Here is a 21803-nt window from a genome sequence, read left to right as displayed (position 1 = left end):
GTCTCGCCCAGCCTCTGAGATAAACCTTCTGCAGCAGCCCTGGTGCGGACGGGAAGAGCCGAAGTGCTTAGCAGCGATGAGCCCTGCACAGCCTTTCCCGTGCTGCAGCCTGCACCACCGCAAGCGTTAGCAAAACCGAATTGAAACCCCTCCCAGGATCAGCAGAGCCTCATCCCCAGGGGGATTTAGAGACAGATGAAATGATAATAGTAAAACGCATGAAGGACTGTTGTCTGATTGTGGCCGAAGAAGCCCAGAGAGGATCTCCCCTGGGAGGTCCCGCTCAGCCCAGAAAGAGAAGACCTGCTTCGCTTGGCCACCGTGGCAGCCGAGGAGTCCAAGAAGCAAGACCTGAAACTCAACACCACCCACTCACATGGTACATCACCATAGCCCACAGGATTCACAAGGTGCTGGCAGCAGACCGTAGAAAAGCAGACGGGATGCAAAAAAAAAAAAAAAAAAGAAAAGGCGCAAAATTTATTGACGTTTGAGGTCTGTTAGCTCTGAGGCTCCTGTTTCAAACTACATGGTCTTAACTATAGCTCAGCCAAAAGCTTCCCAGAGGTGTGGGGTAAAATAAGGAGGGAAAGTCTGGTTGAACATACACATGGCTTTCATCTGATAACTGCTTTTAGAGAATCATTTTAGTTTTAACTGCCTCTAGACCCTAGGTAGATGTTATGTGAAGTTCAGGAATATTTCTATTGGTACATGGCTTTTGTTAAACTAATGTATGTGCTACATTGCAATAATTGAATCAGGCTTTTTATTGTTATTCATGTAGTAATACTCAGGAAAAGCCAGACTGGCTGGATCAGAGTGTTACTAAATGAATGACCCCTCACCGCTGAGTTATTAATTCTGAGTCTAACCCATCCTGACAGTGTCATTGACTGATACCCCTCAGGCATTAGGACAAAGCTCAGCGGAAATTTAGTGAAGACTTTTTGGACATCCTTTCCCATGTTAAACAATCTGTATCAAAGTGTGACGGAGAATTCACTTAGAATGGAGTTTGGTGGGGGGAATTCTTGAAATTAGGACTGGTTAAACATTTTCACTTAAATTATTTTTATAGGAAAAAGTTATTCTGATGAAACTATTTTTCTTCTTTAATTCTCTTGACCTTTCTTTAAAATATTCAATTAACTTGCACGTATGCCACAGAGAGGCACTGACTTGCTCCCTTGTCCTCCAGCAATGGGGGTGACCGTAATCTCTTCCTCCTCCTCCTCCTCCTCCTCCTCCTCCTCCTCCCCCCTGTCCAGCTGCTTCTCCCCTCTCCAGCACCGCGGCTCTCCTGCTGACCTGTGCCTCATACCCCACCGGCCATTCTGGAGCTTTTGCTCGTCTTTTTTCCGCCCTGGTTCAGGACTCCCCCTGTGAGTCCGGAGGCCTGCTCTGCTCCAAGGCCGGTGGAAAGCTCTGTAAAGCACACAAAAGAGCTCAGTATTTTTGCACAGGGAAGAACGAAGAGCATCCTCTCTTGCTTGCCATCTCGCGTGGCCTGGCACGCTGTGCCATCATGCAGCATCGCTTCAGCCTGTTGTCTGCTTAGAAGGCTTTGATTTCATTTTAAATGCTGGCTGGGTCAGAAGGGCCAAGTGGGGACATCAGGGGAAGGTGCCCGTGGGGCCCTCCGCACCCCTCCGCACCCTGCCTCTGCTGTCCCATCCACCGCTTCCTGGAGGGAACCTCGTCCGGCTCTGCCCCTGGAGCAGGGCCAAAACTGCTTCAAATCCCATCTGCAGGGGTAGAGGGAGAGTCCAAAGCCTCAGCTGTGCCAGCTTTGCAGTTACGCAAGCTGCACATCCTGTGCACCGCACTCACTGCTGCCTGATTTCTCCCTGCCTCTTTGCTGTGTGTCCGTGTGGGACAGATTTCTCCCCGAATATGCCTCCTGCCTCCCATTCCCAGCGAGGCACCAGGACCGACACCCTGGAGCGGTCTGGGGGCAGGCTGACGCTGTAGAGCTGTTAGCTCTGAGGAGGATGGATCCAGGAGCATGGGCTCAAGGGACAGGCGAGCACCTGCTATAAGCAAGCCAGCACCCCGCTGCCAAGGCATGGGAGGAAACGGAGCAGGAGGAGCACAGGGATGTGGGGATGGCGCTAGGTCAGCCTGGTTTTAAGCTTAAAGCATTAAACTGGACTAGCATGCATGCGCGCAGGTGCGTGTTCAGAGAACGCATTGTCCCGGACAGGCGGGTTTTACAGATGGATGGTGGGAACTGCTGGGGTTAGAAGTAGCTACACCTCCAGGGAGGGTTCATCCTGGCTCGGGGAGCCAGCTCCAACCAGCTCCAGGGCTATCTGGCCCCAGGATGGCTGACTCCCAGCCCTGCAGCCTCACCTCTGCACCATGCATTTCAAAAGGATTTAGCTGAGAGCCTGCATAGCAAATGCCATCTATGGAGCAAACATATCCTACCAGGAAGATACCTCTCATCTGGAGCTGGACATACGTCTGAGATGTATAGGGGGAAAAATCAGCAGCACAAGCCAACACATGACATAGATTTTGTTCATTGTCACTTTTATGTAACAGACGTAGATGACGTCGCTGAAAGCAAGAACCCATCTCTCTCTTTTTTCCTTTTTTACATTCAGAAAGTCCATTATAATATTTAACTGCCTGCAGTAGGCACCATGAAGAGCTTCTGAGTTTGCCATCTCAGCTAGTCACTTCTGGGGAGACCTGTTCGCTGTAAATGGACTCGGGCAGTTCGACCCAGAGCCTGCACCCCGGCTCTGCTACTCTCCTTTGTACACTGCAGCCCACGGTCCTGGTTTTTACATACTCTCCATGTACAGTTTCAGCTCCAGGTTCCCTGTCTTGTGTAGCTCATGACAGCTATTGACCCAGTTCTTCTCTAGCAAAATCCAGCTGTCGCTTCAGGAAAGCCTTTGGTGCAGTCTCATTACTTCAGTGCACACAGTGGGGCCAAATGCATCCTCCTTGACCCATCTGTTCTGATGCTTTTCGTTATGTTTGATCCTCTGTTACGGTATTGTTACTGCTCCACCTAGTCGTTATGAGCTGCCAGGGACTGAGCAAAGCTAGCGTTCCTCACTAAATAAATAATGGGTTTCTGCCCTGAGAAAGTTGCTAGAAAGTATCCTGGTATCACAACAAAGAACATGCGATCTTAAAAGCTCAAGCAAATAGCAGGGTCTTATAATGGTTCCAACATATCCCCGAAAAAGGAAGAAAAATCCTTGCAGTTTGATTTTCTCACATGGAAGTATCTCATAAAGAAGCAAAAGGAGCACAAATAATGATACAGAAACAAAACAATCCCCTCTTTGCGTGTTATCTTTGCTGAAGCGCACCCCAGCCAGCAAAACTATAGACGGTGCAAAGTGGGATTCAAATCAGCAGGGCATCTTGCAGTTAATGGGGCAGTACCGATTTACCCTTTGGGTTATTATTAATGGTTATGGTACAGGGGCTTATGCCCGTGGGCCTAAGCATTGTACAAAAGGGGAGAGGGAGACCCTGCTTGAAAGAGCTTACAGCCTAAATAGGGAAGGCAGACAAAGAGGGTGAGGAAGGAGGAGCAGCGAGGGGAGGTGACCTGGTGATGGTCACACCACGTGAGGGATGGCAGCAGGACTCAGGTGTCCTGATCTGTGGGCCAGAAGCGCACAGGCATGCCTGAGTCTCATGCTGGAGCAGAGATAAGGGAGAGAGGGAAGGCTTTCTGAGAGGAAAGAGCGGTTAAACAGTTTGGCTGAAACAAAAAAAACAATGCACTTCAACACAGCCAGAGTTTCTAAGATTCTCCTCAAATATGTTGGGACTCGAGAAATCCTTATGAGATTGGGCACCCATTCCATGATGCTTAGACAGCAAAGCAAGAGAGGTGCATCCCAACCAATTCAAATGGGATCTACCTTCTTTCTCTGTACAGGTAAGAGTAAGAAGGACTTTGCCGAGTCTATCATACTTAGCACCTAACGTGGTCAGTGCTGATAATACAACTACAGTAGCGCTTGGCTTCCAAGCTTTCAGATCACTCAGCTGCTTAGCAGACGCGAACAGAAAAGGTGAACATGTAAAAATACAGAATCACCCAATTCCTTTTTCCTTCGTTCCATCTGACTTATGACCCTGTTCAATTTATATGCTCTGCCAGCTAAGACCATTATTCTACTGGGCTGTTTCAGCGGGGCATGAAGACGTGCACGTAACATATTCCTTCCTTCCTTTCACGTGGCTCTTTATGGAATCCAGTTATATGGAGTATTTTAGAGTAAAATACCAAGTTAGCACCTGCAGCTCTAAGGTGCAAACATTACTAGCCACAGCAGTAAGAAGGCATCAGACTGGTTTATCTTCCTGGTTTTTAAGCTGCAAGGTTTTTGTGAAATGATACTTTTGCCTAAGGTTCTTTCCATTGTGTTTAAAGGAAGTCGACGCTTAATCCCTTCTTTTTGTTGTGTGTTGTGATTTCTAGGCCTCCTCGCTGCCTCGCAGGTCTTCCAGCTCAGTCATGGCTTTGGCACCTTTAATGGCTGAGTGCTTCTTGCGGCGGAACACAGCTGAGATCTCTTCAAACGACTTTCCTTTTGTTTCTGGTACTTTAAAATATGCAAATAGAAAGAAGGCTAAAAGCAGAGCTGCAAAGATCACAAACACATATGGTCCACACAGATCCTGCAATGGGAAAAGTGAGAAAAGAGGAACCATCATGAGCACTGCAGGGATTCCTTATCATTTGTACCACAGATGGTTAAGATTTTCAGAGGGATTTGGGTATCTGGGAGATACATGCATGTCCCACTAGGCTCCTTTGGAAACCTCACCCAGCACCGGGATCACACAAGTCATTTATTTGTAAGGTTTTAGAAGGATTTCTTACTGCAATGTACTGGAAACACATTCCAATGATGAAGTTGCAGGTCCAGTTGCAGAAGCCAGCGATTGCGATGGCAGCAGGGCGAGGGCCTTGGCTGAAGAGTTCGGCTACGATAAACCAGGGGATGGGCCCAGGCCCAACTTCAAAGAAAATGACGAAGAGAAAGATTGCGACCATGCTAACATAGCTCATCCAGGCAAACTGGCTCTGCAAGAGAGTGAATTCAGTGTTACAGTCCCAACATGACTCTCATTAGCTAGCGCTAACTACTTTAATCGCAGTTCTCTTTCAGAAATTTCTTCCTACTCAGACAAGCGAGGAAAAGGACTGGACATGCATGAATAAAACTCCCAGCGGATGAACAGTAGCAGGTCAGATACTGCTGTTTGCTGCACTGGGATAATCTATGAGATCACCAGTAACACGAATTGTGTTATCCTGGGTCCCAGCAGCAAGAATCAGAGTTTGCCTGGGGCTGTAGCCACGACTAAGGTGCGACCGCTGGCTCTTCGCAGCCTCCCTGGATGGGCTCCCTGAATGGATGCCAGGTCGCACACATCCAGGTGGCTTTGGAGAGCTCTGCTGACCGGTCTAGACACCTGGCCCATGTGAATCTGTGTCGTCTAGGTGGTGATTTCACTGTTCAACTAAGCTGATCTAGCTCTGCAGGGGTAGTTCTGCCTGGCTGTGCCCCTAGAGCCAGCTGAGCTTGGTGCCAGTGTCATTGCTGGCAGAAGGAGGTGGCAGTTCACTGCTACATCAGCTCAGTTGCACCTTCAAACCCTCTCCTTATCTGGGGAGTGGCCAGAGAGGCTAAATAGTGTTGTCGTTGATAAACAGGATGAGGAGGCCACCCACTGCTTTATTTTCCACCGTGACAGAAACTTGTGCCAGTGTTTTGAACTAACTTCAATGGGCTGGCTCCATTCTCTACCTGTTCTCATGTGCTGCCCTATACCTTTCACAGCCTTACCTCTCTCCTGGGGTCTTGAAGGAACAATTTGTCCCTTTTTCTATGACAAGATACCAGTCTAGCATCCGTGCACCAAACCAAGGAGACACAGGTTGAGGGTTTAGGGTACCCAGTGTTTGCGTGTGGAGGTATGCCCAGAGTTTACTTAGCAGGTGTGAGGTCACCCTGTGGGAATAGCGTATATCTATGGGTAAGAGAGAGTTGAGTTTGCCCAAGAGCTCAGGCAAAAAAACACACATGTTTTCTAGCAGCAGTTAAATGAGCACTGGGGTATCATGGGGCTGGAGAGAACAACCTCCTCAGGCACTGCTGTAACCACAGTGGACTCCACCAATGGCCATTTTGAACTGTCCCTTTTGAGAACAAATGTTTTCCAGACTTCTTTGAGATGAACATGCAAAACAATCAGTTTAAGGGGTGGTTTGTCTTCTCTTGCTTGCAAAACACGGAGAAAAAAATGGAGAGAAATCCTTACCAGGAGTGCAAGTCCAACCGTCATGGCCACAGCACTTGCCAACATACCCATCAAACCAGACAGGAACAGGGAGCGTCTCCCTGCCTTCTCCACAAGAAAGACCTACAGAAATACATGCAGCGAATTAGTTTCTGGCATCCCTGTTCTCAGGAGGTTCATTCAGGTCTATTAGCTGTGAACAGCTTACCACTCTTAGCAGTGGACGATCACCTGCTGCTCTCCTAGCTCACATGGTAGAGATTTCTGTGCTGTTTCCAAGAGTCACAACTGAAACTCTGCTCGTGTCTATTGGGGAGGCATATTAAAGAGCGGCTTTGCCAAGGGCAAGGCAATGCCATGTACACACACAGATCTCATGCATTTCCAAACCCTGAGGACTTCCCACTGTTCTTACACATGTATTGCTATCCAGGAACTTTTTTATTTATTTTTTTTAAGGAAGAATAAAGTCACAAGGTATGCACTAGTTTGGAAATAGCCTTCAAAATGTAACATGATACAAGTTGTATCACATGCCATTGCACGGCACCTGTACTAGAGCAGGGATAGTTTTGTAGCTACAGCCTGGTCCAGGCAGCTGGAGACAGGATTTTTTCCTCCTATGGCTTCAAGACTTTTTCCTTCCCTGGTAGCCACAAGGGACTTAACTTGCCCCTTCTTGGCATCTCTTGGGGGATACCAGTCGTCTCACCCAACTTTAGACATCTAAGTCTGAATCAATCACTTCACCCAATGGAGAACTGTAGGTAACTCCAGAAAGCAAAGCACCTGGCCTCCTGTAAGATACCATACGTACTCAGCCTCTGAAGCTGCTCCTTGCCTTCCCTGTTAAAGGACACCTTTGGCTGTAAGTTCAGTCTAATTTTCCAGAAATTATGGCAGTTGATTTCTGCTTCTAGGAGACTGTCTCTTTTTCTGAAGGCAATTCATCCTGCTAACTCATTAAGTTGCAGATAGCAAGCCTCCGTGATCCCTTCTCCCCTTGCCAAGAGCCTCCCGACTGTCAGGGGTTCTGCAGACATGCCTTTTGATCAGGGTCTGTCATTTATTGACAAACTGTAGATAATTTTTAAGTGCTCATGGCCAAAAGAAGCAAAGAGCAAATGCTCTCAGGCTGCAAGTACAGCACACCCATTGCTGATATCGAATTGCAGGAGAACAGATGAGCTACAGGCTCTCATACAAGTCCACACAGCCTAGGTCCTTCATTTCACAATAAACACATTTCATCTTCTTTATTGGGGCTGGCTGTACTTTCTATAAAGCTGTTACACCCAGAGAACTCCTATCTCACTGACAGTAAGATGTGACATTTTATGGTGGACTAAGACCTCTCTGAGCTGTGTATTTCTACCTTGCGTCTAGTCCTGCTTCATGGTGGGTAAAAGGCCTTTGCTCCCCAAGACTCTCTGGAGATATGAGGGAAATGGTTTGGCTTGGAATTTCCTGCTCTTCTGATAACTATGGCCACCTTAAAAATAATTATCTGCTGATTGGAATTGTGTTAATACTCTCTGGAGAGTGCCAAGTGATGAGAAAGACTGTGAAAATTGGCACCATCCTTTTATTGCTACAGAGCAGTGCATAGATATGACGAGGATGGGTGCTATATTAATTTTATTACTGTACAATAGTCTCTGGCTATTTCTCAGATAGGTGCTATGTATATACAGAAGAGAATTTGGAAGATAATAGGTAAGAGAGAGGTTGTGGGCAACTGGCTTTCCCCATCACAACCCAGAGCACCTACCTGTTCCCAGATGAATATAGAACCACCAGAATTTCAGTCTCAAAGGTCTCTCTTATTTTTGTGGAAATGCCAAGCTACCTGAGCTTCCCTGAACATGGCAATGCATTTTTAATTCACGGAGCGTTTAGCAATGCTGTTTGATAGCAATGGATTGTATTTCAAGGCTTGATTTTCAAATGGGACATGTCTAAGGAAAGATGTGCAGGGTCAGCCCTGCAAAACTGCAAATCTCAGCCCCAGCTCCAGGATAGATTTTTGTTTTAAAATAAAATTGTAGCTTACTTATTTTTGAAATCTAGGCCAGAAATATTTACTTACAGAGATAACAGTGAAGACTGTGTTCACCACTCCAACGCCAATGGTTGCGTAAACTGGTTGATCAACTCCAGCTCTCTCAAAAATGTTTGTAGAGTAGTAAAAGATCTATCAAAACACATTAGGATGAAGGATTAGATAACAAGGCTTGTAGAACTTTTTGTCCTCTTGAGGGAAGAGTTGTATTTGGCTGCCTGAGATTTGAAGTAATTTAATTATGATTAGTTTTTCAACTTTTTAATGGTTTGTTATAATAATTAAAGCTGAAACTTTCAAAGGAGCCTAAGGGAGTTTAAAATCCCATTGAAATTCCCCTCCTGAACTACAGCAGTTGCACATTTAAAAATGTTTTCTTCCACGTAGTTCTGGGTTTAATCTTGAAAGTGAGTCACCAGCATAGTATGTTGGAGACCTTAATACGGCCGAGTTTTAAATGAATTTTATAATATTCTTGCTGCATTGGAATGACTCACATTTCTCTTTCCTCTCAAAGAACAAGGTGATTCCTATTTTGTGGAATTTAAGGATGGGAAATAAATGGCTCTGTGATCCAGGGGTTGGCATGTGTGGCTGGGCATTGTGTTGGGCTGGGGAATCCAGGCTCTGTGAAGCCTCACAGTCCTGGGGATCAGATCTCCGCAAGGCTGGGCATCTCCGCATGGTCCTCCGCTTTGCAATGTAGAAAATGCTCTTAACCTTTTGCAGGTTAATGGGGTAGAGGCCTCTAGGGCCAACCTCTGTAAAGCTGCCATCAGACCTTCAAAAATGTAAGTCACTTTTGAAAAGGAGGCTCTGTGCTCCCATGCGTAAAATGGTAATTTCTGGTAACTCAGGAGGTGCTGCAAAGGCTGGAATAGAATAGTTATTCTGGACTCTTCATGGGTGTGCACATAGCCATTGAAAAGAGCAAACTGCTGATAAATTCGGGTACAATGAGGGCCACAGAAGTACTCAGCAGGGACCCGTTGTGCTAGTGGATGTGTTGTGCAGAGCTCTCCAAACCATCTCAACCCTGCTCTCCACTCATGGCTGTTCTCAGCAATGGGGAATTCCTTAAATACTAACGGTGGTGGCCTAGGAGGCTACTGAAGTCCCAGAAAAGATTCCTATTCCCCCTCCCCCCTGCCCCATGTTTGGACCAAGCCAGAATAGACTTTTCATGCTTGGTGTGGATTTCTTTGAAGAGAAAGGTTGAGAGACTTACCGCATTGATTCCTGAGAACTGCTGGGATATCTGAACCATCAGCGCCGCTATGACTGCCTGCCTGTATTTCGAAGAGGTGAAAAGCTGCCTTATGGAGACTTTCTTTTCACTAGCAGCTTCTTGTTTTTCCTTTTCCATCTCGGCAATCTCTTTCATTGGGTCACAGTTTCCTCTAAGCCTTTTCAGACCTCAGGAAAAAGACGACCACTGTTTCATTTCCAAAGGGAAAAATGCAAACTAGGAATACAGTAACAAGAGCCATCTCTTTAGCCAAAATTCAAGGTAAGCCATTTGAACGGACAATAGTAGGCACTTCTGAAACTCGAGCTCTGAGGACTCCAGCCTCATCTGGTGCTCATTAATGACCCAGGGAAGCCCCTAAACGTGTCTGCTTGGCAAGATGCAGCTGTACAGTAGTTTTACGTGAGCTCTGAGACACCGGGTTCAAGCTTCATCTTTCAGTAATGCGTATTAGTCCCATACAAACATATCTTAATAGTTCCTGGTCCAGAACTAATTTATACCTTGGCAGCTCAGAGCACAGGTGTGCAATTCTCTGCCCCTAAGCATGTGGACTTGCCCTGTTTTAATCAAAGCTCGCTTCTCATCTCACTTTTCCGCTGGTTCCTACCATTGACTGCTCTTATTCCTTGTAGAGAGAGCTGGAACCAGCTAAGAGGTGCCATGCTGAGATACATAAGCTACTGCAGTAACCGCTCTGGATTTGCAGTGCAATTGTGAATAACAGTGAGGAGAGAGAACAGCTGTCCCCCAGAAGATGTCTATTTTACACCTGATTCAAAACCTTTCCAAATGAACAGGGATTTGGGGGGGAGGGGGTGAGAGGGGAAGGAAGGAGAATTGATTTGCCAGAATCAAAGCGTATCCCAGAAACATGCCCATGTCGCCCACACAATGAAGTGGAAAAGAAGTCAAAAATTATGAAGCAGAACAAAACCTTCTGGTAGATCTCCAAGCGGGATTTCTTCCTCCACTACAGTTTCACTTTGCAGAACATTTCAGATTTCTCTATTTTGTTCTCATTCAGAAAAAAAAACCACTTTCTGGAAGGGAGAATTTCCCCCAGAACTGCAGTTTTGGTTGTATCAGAAAACTCTGTTCCATCCATTTGATGGAAAGGAGTAACAGAATAAGGCTCATAGCACAAGTAGTAACTTATAAGCACACATGCATTAGTCAGTGAATATTTGTGGGTGTCCGAAATCCCTGTGGTGAGTGTGCTTGCCGTGGGATGGAGCAACTATACCCGGTTACATATGTATGCACTCAGCCAGACTTTTCCCTTTTCCTGTTTAATTCTAAGAGGGTAATAGAGTAAAAACAACTTCAGAGAAAACCAGAAATTATGTCTTACTTTTTTTAGCTTCCTCCACTTTTCCCAGTTTGATGTAAAGGTATCTGGGGCTCTCAGGACACAGCAAGAGCAGGAAGAACTGCAGGAGAGCAGCCGCACCAGACAGAGCAAGGAGCAGGGGCCACATCTCATCATTGCCCAGCAGAAAGTCTAGTCCAAGGACCTGGAATAATTGGGTCGTGTTTGAATGGAGCTGATATATATTATGCCTTATGACAGGAAAATGATTGACTTCTATGGCATTTCTAAGTGACAACACAGAAAAAAACTAGAAGCAACTAGCTCTTCTCAGTCCCAACAATTTGATTTCTTTAGTTATGATACACATTTGCAATGAGGAAATGAACAGATGGCATAAAATGTCATGAACAAGGCATAGACAGGCCTATCTGTGCTGTGGGACAAGCCTCTGAAACCCCTCTGCCCATGTGGCTCAATGCTCCAGCAAAGCCACGCATAACCTGTGCCGCTGGCGGCGTGAGTTCGTCTTCAGAGTTTGACACTGGCTGGAGACTGGCTGTGTCTGGCCAAGCAGAGAGCGAGTGTTTGGTTAGCGCTGCTTTGTTAGTCCGTGATCATGTTGTCCCACCTACACTGCTATGTGACTTTGCAGATACCAAGTCACAGGTGAAAGTCTATTTGTAAGGCTATGCAATAAATAAATGGTAAAAGAGAGCCAGAATTAGCCCTCTATGTAAAGAGGCTGGCAAATATAGATATGCAGATGAAATATTTTCTCCTCAGACCTCGCACTCCTGGATTTTGTGTACAATGCTTTTTGCTTTCTGTAATTGCTCTTAGGAGAACATAAAGGAGAAAAAATGTCATCGAATGCACTTTGAGGAAAACTCTCCTGTATTCATGAATCTGCGTGTCTTTGGTGTTGACACCCGCATATATATAAGAATATAATTTAGCCCTCTTGAGTTCTCCTTGTCAAGCTCTCCTCTCTGCTTCCTCCGTGCTCGCTTCTGGCAGAATCACAATTAGCTCACGCAGGTGTGCCTGCATAGCTGCCCTAAGGAGCTCCACAAAGGTCTGGAGCTCAATTGAAAGTCATGCTGCGTGGGACGCCTGATGCACCAACACAGAGTGAACTCTGGGGCCACAAAACAGCATTTGAGGTTGACTTTCAGCAAATATGCTGACTGCAGCTTTGTTTTGTGTGTGTGCTTATGGTATTGAAATAGGTGTTCCAAAGAGGTTGCGAGGACTTCAAAATTGAAATGAACTTTCTAAGCGAAGCATTGGCAAACTTTTTCTTCAACTATTTGCAAAGCTTTTTTTTTTTTTTGTATTCTCACAGCTAATGAAGGAACCTACCTTACAGTCTTTTTTCCCACATTTTTTCCAGAAAAGAACAGTAAGCAATATTCTTTGGCTAAGTCAGATAAGATGAATTTTGTGGTTACTGTAAGTTTTCTGGATGTGTTGGTTCCAGGTACGTTTATGTGCCAGCCTGCAACATACCTGGGACTCCTGCCACAGTAGACAATGCTGATAGGGACATTCCTAGTTTTCTGATAAAGCCATTTTTGAGTACCTGAATATGAAGGACCTCATGTTCAGGATCCAGTCTGGCTCTGATGAGATGCACGCAAAAACTTTGCAGGGGAGGAGAGAAATTGTTTGCAGAAGTATTTTTGATTTCGTGAGAAGAAGCGCTCTTTGGTAAGGATGCCTCTGAATCAAGGTAGGAATTCAATCCCATCAGAGCAAATTGCTTCAAATTCTCCCTCAGTTTTGGGGTGAAATTATAAGAGATTTCTTAAGAGTTTCCTCAGATGCTCCCTGGGGGTCTGCCTAATCACAAAAACCGCTCTGGTCCTGCGCGTATTCCCTCTTACCTGGCTGATGAGAATACCCGTGACGATAGCAAGCTGGTGCAGTGTTCCCAGCGCTCCTCGGAGGGCCGTGGGAGAGACCTCGCTGACGTACAAGGGTACCAGTCCAGAGGACAGTCCTGCACAGAGCATACACGGGCGTCACGTCTTCCAGCTGGCAGCTCGGCAATCACAGAAACAGCTTCCCAAACTGGAAAGGAGGATGGAGCCTGTGTGCTGTTTCTTGTGTCCTGCCGAACCCTTACGTGCCCTTTTCCCTGGCCAGGAGTGGGAAATGCCTGGCACTTTGCAAAAAGTGCTCAAATGTGCCCTGATTCAGAACCACAGTTCAGTAGCTCTTAACATTAGAACATGTACCTAGCACAGAGCAGAAAGGATCTGCTAAGAGAGGTTATTTCAGACCAAAGAGCTTTCAAAACCTTGCCTTGAACCTTCAAAAGGCAGTATTATATCTGCCCACCAGTGACAATGGTAACCACTTGTTTTTCTAAGGTAATTCTAAAGCAGCTCCATCTTATCAACCTCCCGTCTTCCCTTTCCACTATCTACAGTACTACCACAGATAGCACTGTTATCTAGGGAACATTTAAAACCCCGTGAACAACAACATACTGCTGTAACAACAACGACGACCAAGAGCAAGCCTTAAGGCGCTGCTCACCAAGGCAGGGCTAGTCTCTAGTATAAGTAAAACAAACAGACTTCATGACGGAGCTGGCCCAAATACTTCTGAAAAAGATTTTGAAGTGAGGAGGGCAGGCGTGAGTGGGAAGAGGGAAATCCCCACCCTTGGTTAGATAAAGAAAAGTTTTAAAAATAGGAGGAACTCTTTAACCGCAGCCCTGGTTTGGCACAGCGCAGCCCTTCTCCTGGTTGCTCCTGGGTCAAGCCTGTTCCTGACTCACCGGGGTGCCCAGAGGGGCACAAGCCCCCGTCCCCCGCAGGGGAGCCAGCGAGCTGGGGGCTGTAGCATGTGTCCCCCACTGCCTCTCTGCGGGTGTCCGTGCCACGCAGGTGCCCAGCCCTGCCGCCGGCACGCTGGCGTGGCCTCGCCACCTTTGAGCCTGCCGTGACTTACCGCAGTACAGGCCTGTGATGGCTCTCCCGGCGATGATGAGGATGTGAGAAGGTCCAAATTTTGCCAGCCCCATGAGGAGGTTCCCGGCGATGGAGAGGACGTTCACAACCAGCATAGCTTTAACCCTGCAATTTCGGAACAGCAGAGCGACATTGGGATTGTCAGTCTGGCCCGGAAATCGTGTATATGCCAGATGGGGCTGAGCGCTGCCAGGAAAGGCTGAATGCCCGGGGAGGGGGGGGACCCTGCTTAACACTGGCGCGCGTAACGCACGGCGATGCCCTGTGCCTCGCAAGGTGCGCGCCGCGTTTCTCAGCGGCGTCGGGGGCGAGGAGCGGGATCGGAGCAGGAGGGCTAGCGAGGATCGGCGCACAAGGCAGCCAGCCTGCATCGCGGGAGGGAAAACCCTCGGCCCTTGCTTTGCCATTTCATTCTGGCCCCCTCTCTTATTGAAAACCTTGCTGGTATCCGCACAGGCTGCGGTCAGTCGAACCCAATTGCAAGAGTGCTTCATGTGGGCTTTGCACGCGCCCAGCCGGAGTAACGCACCGTCCCGCGCGCGTTGTTGGTAGAAAATCAGAGCAAATGTCAAGTGAGCTACAGGGGAACGAAAAATAATCGCATGCGAGGAAAGCTGTACGGCAGGGGCGCAATCAGAGCAGCTAAAAGCATATCATACATCCTGTGCAAACGCTATTCAAATGTCCTCCTCTCCCCTTTGTCACAAAAAAGCAGAGCAGAATTAAGCAGGTGATAGAGGCTTCTCATCAATTTCTTGTCTGAAGTGCTAAAAGTTACCATGAAAAGTCTGATTTATAATTTAGGATTTTAATAAGCTAAACGCTTGTCATGTTTGGAACAATATTTTGGAAGGTTGATTTTGTTTTTTGCATTAAATTGGGAAAAAAAATACAAAAGGTATTTCTACGGGGAGGAAACAGTTCTAGGGGGGAAAATCAAACAACAAGGCTTAGACTGTAATAATTTGAAATCAGTAGACGGGAACGCATGTGCTGTCACTCGCATGCCCGGAGAGAGACTGCGGAGGTGGAGGAGGGCTAATGCCGACTTGTAGCTGCAGGCTCTCAGCTCCCAGAAAGTTATGAAAACCAGAATTGCCGAGTTTCGCCTCTGCCAGCGGGAGCGGGCGCCGCGGCCGGCTCTCACCTCCCCAGCCGGTCGCCGATCCAGCCCACGGTGAAGGAAGAGATCATGCCGCCGACGGCAAACACAGACACCGAGAGGGACCAGTACATGGTGAGGACGGGGTGGGGGCCGGCGTCCCGCACTGTCAGCTGGGGCTCCGCCGTGCCCCCGGAGCCCTCCCACGCCGCCGGGCTGGGGAGGGCCGTGCCGCCGTCGGCTCCGGAGGCGTCGAGGGCACGGCTCTCCGCAGGGGCCACCCCCAGCACCCGCCCGTAGTGGGCCTCTATCACCTGCAGCGGGCAAAGAGGAGAAACACCATCAGCCCGGGGGCCTTCCCCCACCACCCGGCCCTATTTCGGGGGGGGGGGGTTGTCCCCAAGGTGCTGAGCCCCTCTGGGCACAGGCGTCGCTTCTGCGTTTAAAAACGGCAGCGAGACGTTCAGCGCCCCGCTGCTTTCGCTGCGGGATGGCGGCGGAGGGATGCAAATAGCTTTCTCACCACCCTAACTTATCACGGGAGTTTTACACTGTGGGCGATAACTCCTGGGAGAGGGACAGTGCCCTCCGGGTGCTTCTGCAAGTTAAAGCCCGGCCCCAGCGCCTCCTTGGGATGCCCCAGTTCCTCTGACAGGCTCACCTCCTGGCGATGTGCGCTTTTGCAGGGCTGACCCTCTCCGCTTACCTTCTGGGGAGCGTTGATGACGCCCAGGCTGTAGCCGTACTGGAAGAAGCCCAGCACCGCGGTGAAGACGGAGAGCACCAGCGTTCCCGTGAGGTGCTGCGAGAGGAAGCGGAGACCAGCCTCACCGCGCTGTCCCGCAGGCACCCCGCGTCCGGCCCCGCTGCCCCTGCGCAAACCCTGGGCGTTTCCGCGGCGGGGACATCGTGCCACCCCGTCCCTGCCCCGGGAGAGCCCCCGCGGGACCCTGCTCCCCGGCTGGCAGCGGAGGGGGCACCCAGAGCTGCCGCTGCCGTAATGCTGCTGCTCCGAAACCCTGGTGCCGAGGGCACTGGGCGCAGGGCATAGCTGGGTGCCAAGGAGGTATTTCCCAGCGGGGCTTGTTGCCTCCTTCGTTTCACGGGGAGCTGGAGGCTTGCAGGCTCTTTTGGGGATGCTCCGGGCAGGATCAGCCCCCAGAGCAGAGTGACATTGCCTTGCTTGAAGCAGTCTGCCATCTGCACGCTGCTCCTCGCAGATGCTCTCTGATCAGATGCCCTCGTCCCCTAAAGAGATGCTTTTGATGAGCGCTCCTTCACATCTAACAAGTTAATGTAAATAAGCCCGGGAATATGCGCTGCTCAGTGCCCAGCCGTTCTACAGGTGGCCATCCTACTGAGGCAGAACAACCGGTTAAAAATGACCAAGAGGGTGCGTTTCGGCAATGCCGTCTCATGAATTATTTTCTTCCATCGTAGTTAAAATTATCTTATAAGCTGTCAGAATTCCTAAAAACAAAAAACGATCCCCCAGCCCTCTCCCCCAGCACTCAGGATGCAGATGTCAAAGACCAGTTAATGGGAGGAGATTTTTTTTTGTTGTTGCTTTTGGTCTTCACAAGCAATAAATGCCAGTGCTCCGTGCTGATTTCCCTCAGAAATTCTAGTGTAAAAATACTACTGCGCTTTGGTTACCTTCTCTGCTTGCATTTTATTTTTCTTCTCCATCTTCTGAGTCTTCTGCAGTCCTCCTGGGAGCACTTGCTGTCCTGGACTGAGGAGGGCTTTTCCGGAGTGTGGTTAGAGCTCAGGCACAGAAGGAGGGACAACGGGAACGGGACGGAGGGAGCAGGATCGGCAAAACTGACTTGTGCTCCGGCAGATGAGCCTATATCAGCTCTGAAGTTAATGAAAAACCCAAGCCTTCCTAACATTTCTATGGGTTGTTTGGTCGCTGCTTAGCTCCGAGCAGTCACTACTAATCCTCATATTTAGGGGACAAACGAAACAATGGGAGACTTGCAAAGTCATAGAATGAACCTGTGAAATTTGAATTATCCAGCTAAAAGACTGTTTTTTGACTGTCCTTCGATCAAACAGTCTGCAACACCGAGAACCACTGCTATGTTGCATGCCAGGGACTTGGGAATGTGCTAACAGCCTGTTTCTAGATGTTCCTCAACACCTTTCTTGGCTTCTGTGTTGGATTTGTTTGCTAAATTACAAACCTTGTTACTGAATTTTAGCAAGAAAAACCTTCCAGCATATGTAGCTAAGGAGTTAGAAAATGAATAAGAATGTTGTACTTCAATAGCACTTGGCACCTGCTTTAAAATATATTTTTGTGTGTATATAACATATGCACACTCAAACATACACAAATACAGATGTATACAGGTCTCTGACTGCATATACAAACACATAAACCTTACAACAAGTAGATGTAATGCTAATACCCACACATTTAGATGTATCCTGGGAATTTAAAGGAGGAGAACGCTGTATATGCATACAGAGACATAACACAGTAAACTTACCCAGAATATTACAATAACATACATTTTCACGGGAAGACCTACACCGGTTTGAACGCTTAGCATTTTCAGCTTCACCAGCTGATCTCTGTGTTCTCGAATACTGTTAACCTTTGGCTTGACTTAGTCAGTAGTCATGCACTTTGCACGTTAGTGCAAATCTGGTCTGAGCTGGTCTGTGCAGCTCGTCCTTGCCAGACTCGCTCAGTCTTGGGCTTTGTAATCCCTGACATCATCAGCAGACAGCGACTGCCTCACTGGGGCAGATCGCAGCATCCGTAGCAGAGATACCAAAGTCTGAATCAGCCAAGAAGCTGATTAATCCCATTACCTTCCAGATAAGCTCCGATGGGTTGGGTCAGGGTTTTCATGCCAGCAGCCGAGTTACTGCTAGTCACTGGATGATGCTCTCCTGCTGCCAGACTTCCCATGGGTATAAAATACACTTTCTAGAGAGGAAGAGGAGGAGAAAAAAAAAAGGTGAGAGAAAAACCACTAATCTTTGCACTGCCCTCAGAGTAAAACTTTAACTTGAGGAGAAAAGTTCAGCGCATTAATCTGTCAATTGATTCCAGCCACAGCACCTGCATTCCCCTCGAAAGCCCGCGTTTCTGGAAGAGGGGGGCACTGAGTCTGAGCTTTTTGAAGTTTTCCCCATATTTACCCTTCCAGCTGGCATCTTTGACCATTTCCATTGTATGCATTTGCTCTGTGTGTTTGTGGATACCGAGGCATTTACAAGCCATTCTAATCGCTTTGCATTGCAGTCAGACACTGTGAAATACCTCCATACAGGTGGGCTGGCAGGATAACGGATTAACAGGCTGCTCAAGTTTGGCCTGGATAACAAATGAGGGGCCTAAACCAATCTCCCAAACTGAAACCTTGAACACTGTGAAATTCCAGGTCGGGACCGAACCCCGCTCCCACACCTCCAGGCGATGGTAATAAGCTGCTTTTTCCCCCAACTCTTCCCAGCATGTCAGTCGCAGTCTGTGGCTCCTGAGAGGTCTGAGATAAAGGAAAGCAACAGGACTCCCAGCGGGGTGCAGGTTTCGCTGCTGGAGAAAGGCCGTCTAGATACCGGAGATGGAGGGCGGGGTGGCGCTTCCATTGCTTTTAGCCCTCCCCAAATGTGTTTTTCCATCAAGAAAACTGCTGTGTGCATTTACAAGAGAGAAACTCTGATACCTGCCACTTCAGCTCCTCCGTCTGGACAGGCTTCAGCCCTCGCAGCTCGGCAGCGGCCGTCGGGTTCCTTGCCGTGCTCGGCTGCATGCCGCTCGCAGGGGTGCATGCTGGAGCCCCTGGGCGTCACGTGCACGCTCGCTGGGGGAATAAGGTTGTCCTGCTGCACAAATGCTAGCCTCATGCGGTGGCCAGGACCCAGACGTTATTGCTCCAGTCTCGCCGCAGCTCAGACCCACTGCCAGCACAAACCCTGCAGTTTCTGGGCTCTGTGCCACAGGGCTATGCTGGCCTCCTGGTCCAGGATCATGCCTCCCCCTTCCCCACACCCTCCTACCGTTCCTCCCATGGTAGGTGCCGTGAGCCAGTTTCGTGGTGCTTCCTTTTCTTCCTCATTCGGCCCCCCTGGCCAAGGCGCCTGGTCCTCTGCCCAAGCGGGAAAGCTCACTGGCTGCTCTGCTAGAAACCTGGAGGGTCCACATGGCCCCTGGGGTGGAGACCCATGATAGAGAGGGGGGACCGGTGTCAGCCTCCTTCATGAAGGAAACGCTTGCAGCTGCCTGGCTTTAACGTGAAGGCCCGTTGCATTGCTAGCTGTCACCTTCTGAGGCAGCTCCCTCTGCTTTTGCTTCAGCTCCTGCTTGGAAAGCTTACTTTCAAGATGTGGAGTAGACTGGGCACCTGGAGCAGAAAGCATCTCTTAACCATCTCTGGCCAAGTCCCCAGCTTGCGCTGGGAACACAGCTACAGGAGGCCCCCTGCTATACGATACGCTCGTCTAAAGCCTGGGCCCCACAAAGCAGTGATGCAGCGTTTAAGCCCATATTTAACTCTCAGTAACGCAAATAGAGTCAAGCCTGTGTTTTTCTCAGAGCTGGGGTACTGGCTTTGGCGCTGTGTCTCCTTTCGCTGGTTAGGAGAGATCAGCTCAAAGCTTGTCAGGAGACCCACTGGATTGGAAAGACTGGCGCGTAAATCTCTGCTTCCCACTGGAAACACCTTGCGGAGGATATGCCAGAGTATCACCTGTTGCCTGTTAGCTTGGAAAAATCAAAGAGCAACACACTGCAGCCTCCTACACGCTAGAACAGCATGCTACGCTCCGCCGGTATAAATGATTAGCCATTCTAATCTCTTGTACTTTTAATGGCCTGTTGCTGTGCCACAGACCTTATAGCGCATTTATCAACACGATATAGTGCAGCTCAGGAGCAATATCATCCCAATTTGCAGCTGGCGAGCCAAAGCATGCAGCAGTTAAGTGACTCAGCCAAGGCCACACAGATCACAGAGGCGAAAGGGAAGGCGGAGGCTGAACCCGAGGCCGAGAGCATCTTCACTGCAGGGCCAGCCCTGCAGTGCTTATTGCTAGGACCCAGGCTTTGCCAGCTTGCCTAGGGCTCATTTATGCTTTTTCTTGTACGTTTTCAGATGGTCTTTGAATGCGTCTAAGGGTGACAAGAGCATGCATAACTGATGCAACTGCATAGGGCTGTTTAGCATCACACCTACAGCAGCCCAAGCCCCACCTCAGGCACCAGGAGAAAGATGCCCCTTCTTTGCAGATGCAATAGCCGCGCAAACCGCAACCGGGCTGATTCTAGTTGCCGATGCTCACCATTTTACCCAGTTGCTAGCGATGCTAGAAAAAAACGTCCTACACCAAACCGCAGGAGGCCTCCGAATAAAAAATAAATAAATGAAACGTATGCTGGAAGGTTCTGACAGCCTTCAGCTGGCTCAGACACCGTGTCCCGCAGCTGGAGACCGTCCCTCGTATGCAAGGGGGGGTCTTTGCCATGGCAAACGGAGCGGTTCGGAGAGATAACGTTCTTCCTGCAATGATTTGGGGAAACGTTTACAGTGTGGAAGGGTTTGGAGTCAGTGACATGCTGTCTGTCGGCTGTCCGAGGTGCAGTGCAGGCAGGACTGAGTTCTTGCTGACTTACCGTTTCGCTGTCTGCTCTGGTCAGCTGTTGCTTAGGCCGACCAGCGGCCCGAGCAGCACCCACAGAGGAGCCGCTAGCGCCTCTGTCTGCCAACGGGAGGAGCGTACGATTCTGCCCTATCTGTTTTAAAAGCAGAGTTTGCGCTGCTGCGCGCAAACCGCCAGGTCTCCGACGGGCACGAGCGCCTCGCAAAGCAGCGGGCCGCAGCAGACCCAGGCGTGCGCCGCAGGGGCTTCGCGCCAGCCCGGGGGCGCCGAGCGGCCTGGGCGAAGAGCCCAAGTCATAGTGCGGCTCCCTCATTTATCAAACGGTGCTAAAGATACGTTAGCGCGCTGATGGGGAGCGGGGGGAAGCAACCCGTTAAAGCCAGGACACGTGCTGCTCGGGTGAAAGGCAGAAATAACAGCCTCAGTTTCCCGCGCTGCTCGGTTTAGCGCTGCGGTTAGCCCAGGTTGAACAGCTAAATCTAGACTCTTTTCTTATCTTGCAATTACCTGAGCGTGCGAAGTATTTAAATGACAGGGATCCCAAACATCAGCAGCATCCAACGCCTTCATCGGTGTGATGTTCCCTTGCATCCACGAATCTCTCCGTGCTTACCTTTCCCGACGGGCATAATTTACATCATTTGCAAACGCCACCACTTGCGTAATGCTGTATTGCCGTCTATATTGCTAAATATAATCAGCACTGTACAATGCTAGGTGTTAAAAGCAAGGGGTTAAAATTTTGCGGCCAGACTTTGCTTTTGAACAACCAAACGCGTTCCCACAGCAATGAAAGTAATTTAAAGATACGACACGGACAGTGACGTTTCCTCCGTGGCTGAGGTAATTTACACACCGTATTTACCGTGTTTGGGTTTTTCAGGGGCAGCTTTGAGGGCTTCCTCTCCGACGGCCGCCGCGTTTAACGGCGGGTAGCGCGGGGTTTCGGGAGGCCTTTGCTGCCGTTCCCGTAGGTTTTCGTTAACTTACCGCGGAGGGTACGACTCTTGCCCTAAGGTCGTGACGTATTTCGCGGGAACTCTGTAAATAACTGAATCGGCTACGGGCTCAAATTGCTCCCGCCTGCCTGAACGTCATTCCCTTCTTTCCTCCAAAAGCACTGCTTGGCTGGGCAAATATTAAGTTTTCTGTCCTAGGTAAAAGCTCCCAGAAACGGGGTTTTA

The 21803-nt window shown here is 49.0% G+C and overlaps 1 protein-coding gene across 1 annotated transcript; it reads right to left on the bottom strand.

The window, feature by feature from the left end:
- Positions 1–2517: 2517 nt before the first annotated feature.
- Positions 2518–21602, bottom strand: SLC2A2 (solute carrier family 2 member 2). The gene is made up of 12 exons (XM_068955079.1): positions 18687–21602; positions 16657–17944; positions 15707–15802; positions 15046–15314; positions 13879–14003; positions 12804–12919; positions 10957–11119; positions 9582–9769; positions 8381–8485; positions 6313–6414; positions 4868–5071; positions 2518–4662 (listed from the first exon to the last, which is right to left on the bottom strand). The coding sequence occupies exons 2-12, from the start codon at positions 16687–16689 to the stop codon at positions 4459–4461; spliced, it is 1605 nt and encodes a 534-aa protein (XP_068811180.1). The 5' UTR covers positions 16690–17944; positions 18687–21602; the 3' UTR covers positions 2518–4458.
- Positions 21603–21803: the final 201 nt, after the last annotated feature.

The sequence above is a fragment of the Struthio camelus genome, chromosome 9 (assembly GCF_040807025.1).
Source record: "Struthio camelus isolate bStrCam1 chromosome 9, bStrCam1.hap1, whole genome shotgun sequence".
NCBI classification, from domain to species: domain Eukaryota; kingdom Metazoa; phylum Chordata; class Aves; order Struthioniformes; family Struthionidae; genus Struthio; species Struthio camelus.
The sequence above is the reverse complement of the archived record's forward strand: the minus strand, read 5'-3'. Positions and strand labels throughout refer to the sequence as shown.

Coding starts and splice junctions, on each gene's coding strand:
- SLC2A2 (XM_068955079.1), bottom strand. CDS start 16,689: ATGGAGAAGAAAAATAAAATGCAAGCAGAGAAG. Junction 15,803..16,656: donor ATAAAATGCAAGCAGAGAAG/GTAACCAAAGCG, acceptor TTCCTCTCGCAG/CACCTCACGGGAACGCTGGT. Junction 6,415..8,380: donor CAGTCTTCACTGTTATCTCT/GTAAGTAAATAT, acceptor GTATTTCTGTAG/GTCTTTCTTGTGGAGAAGGC.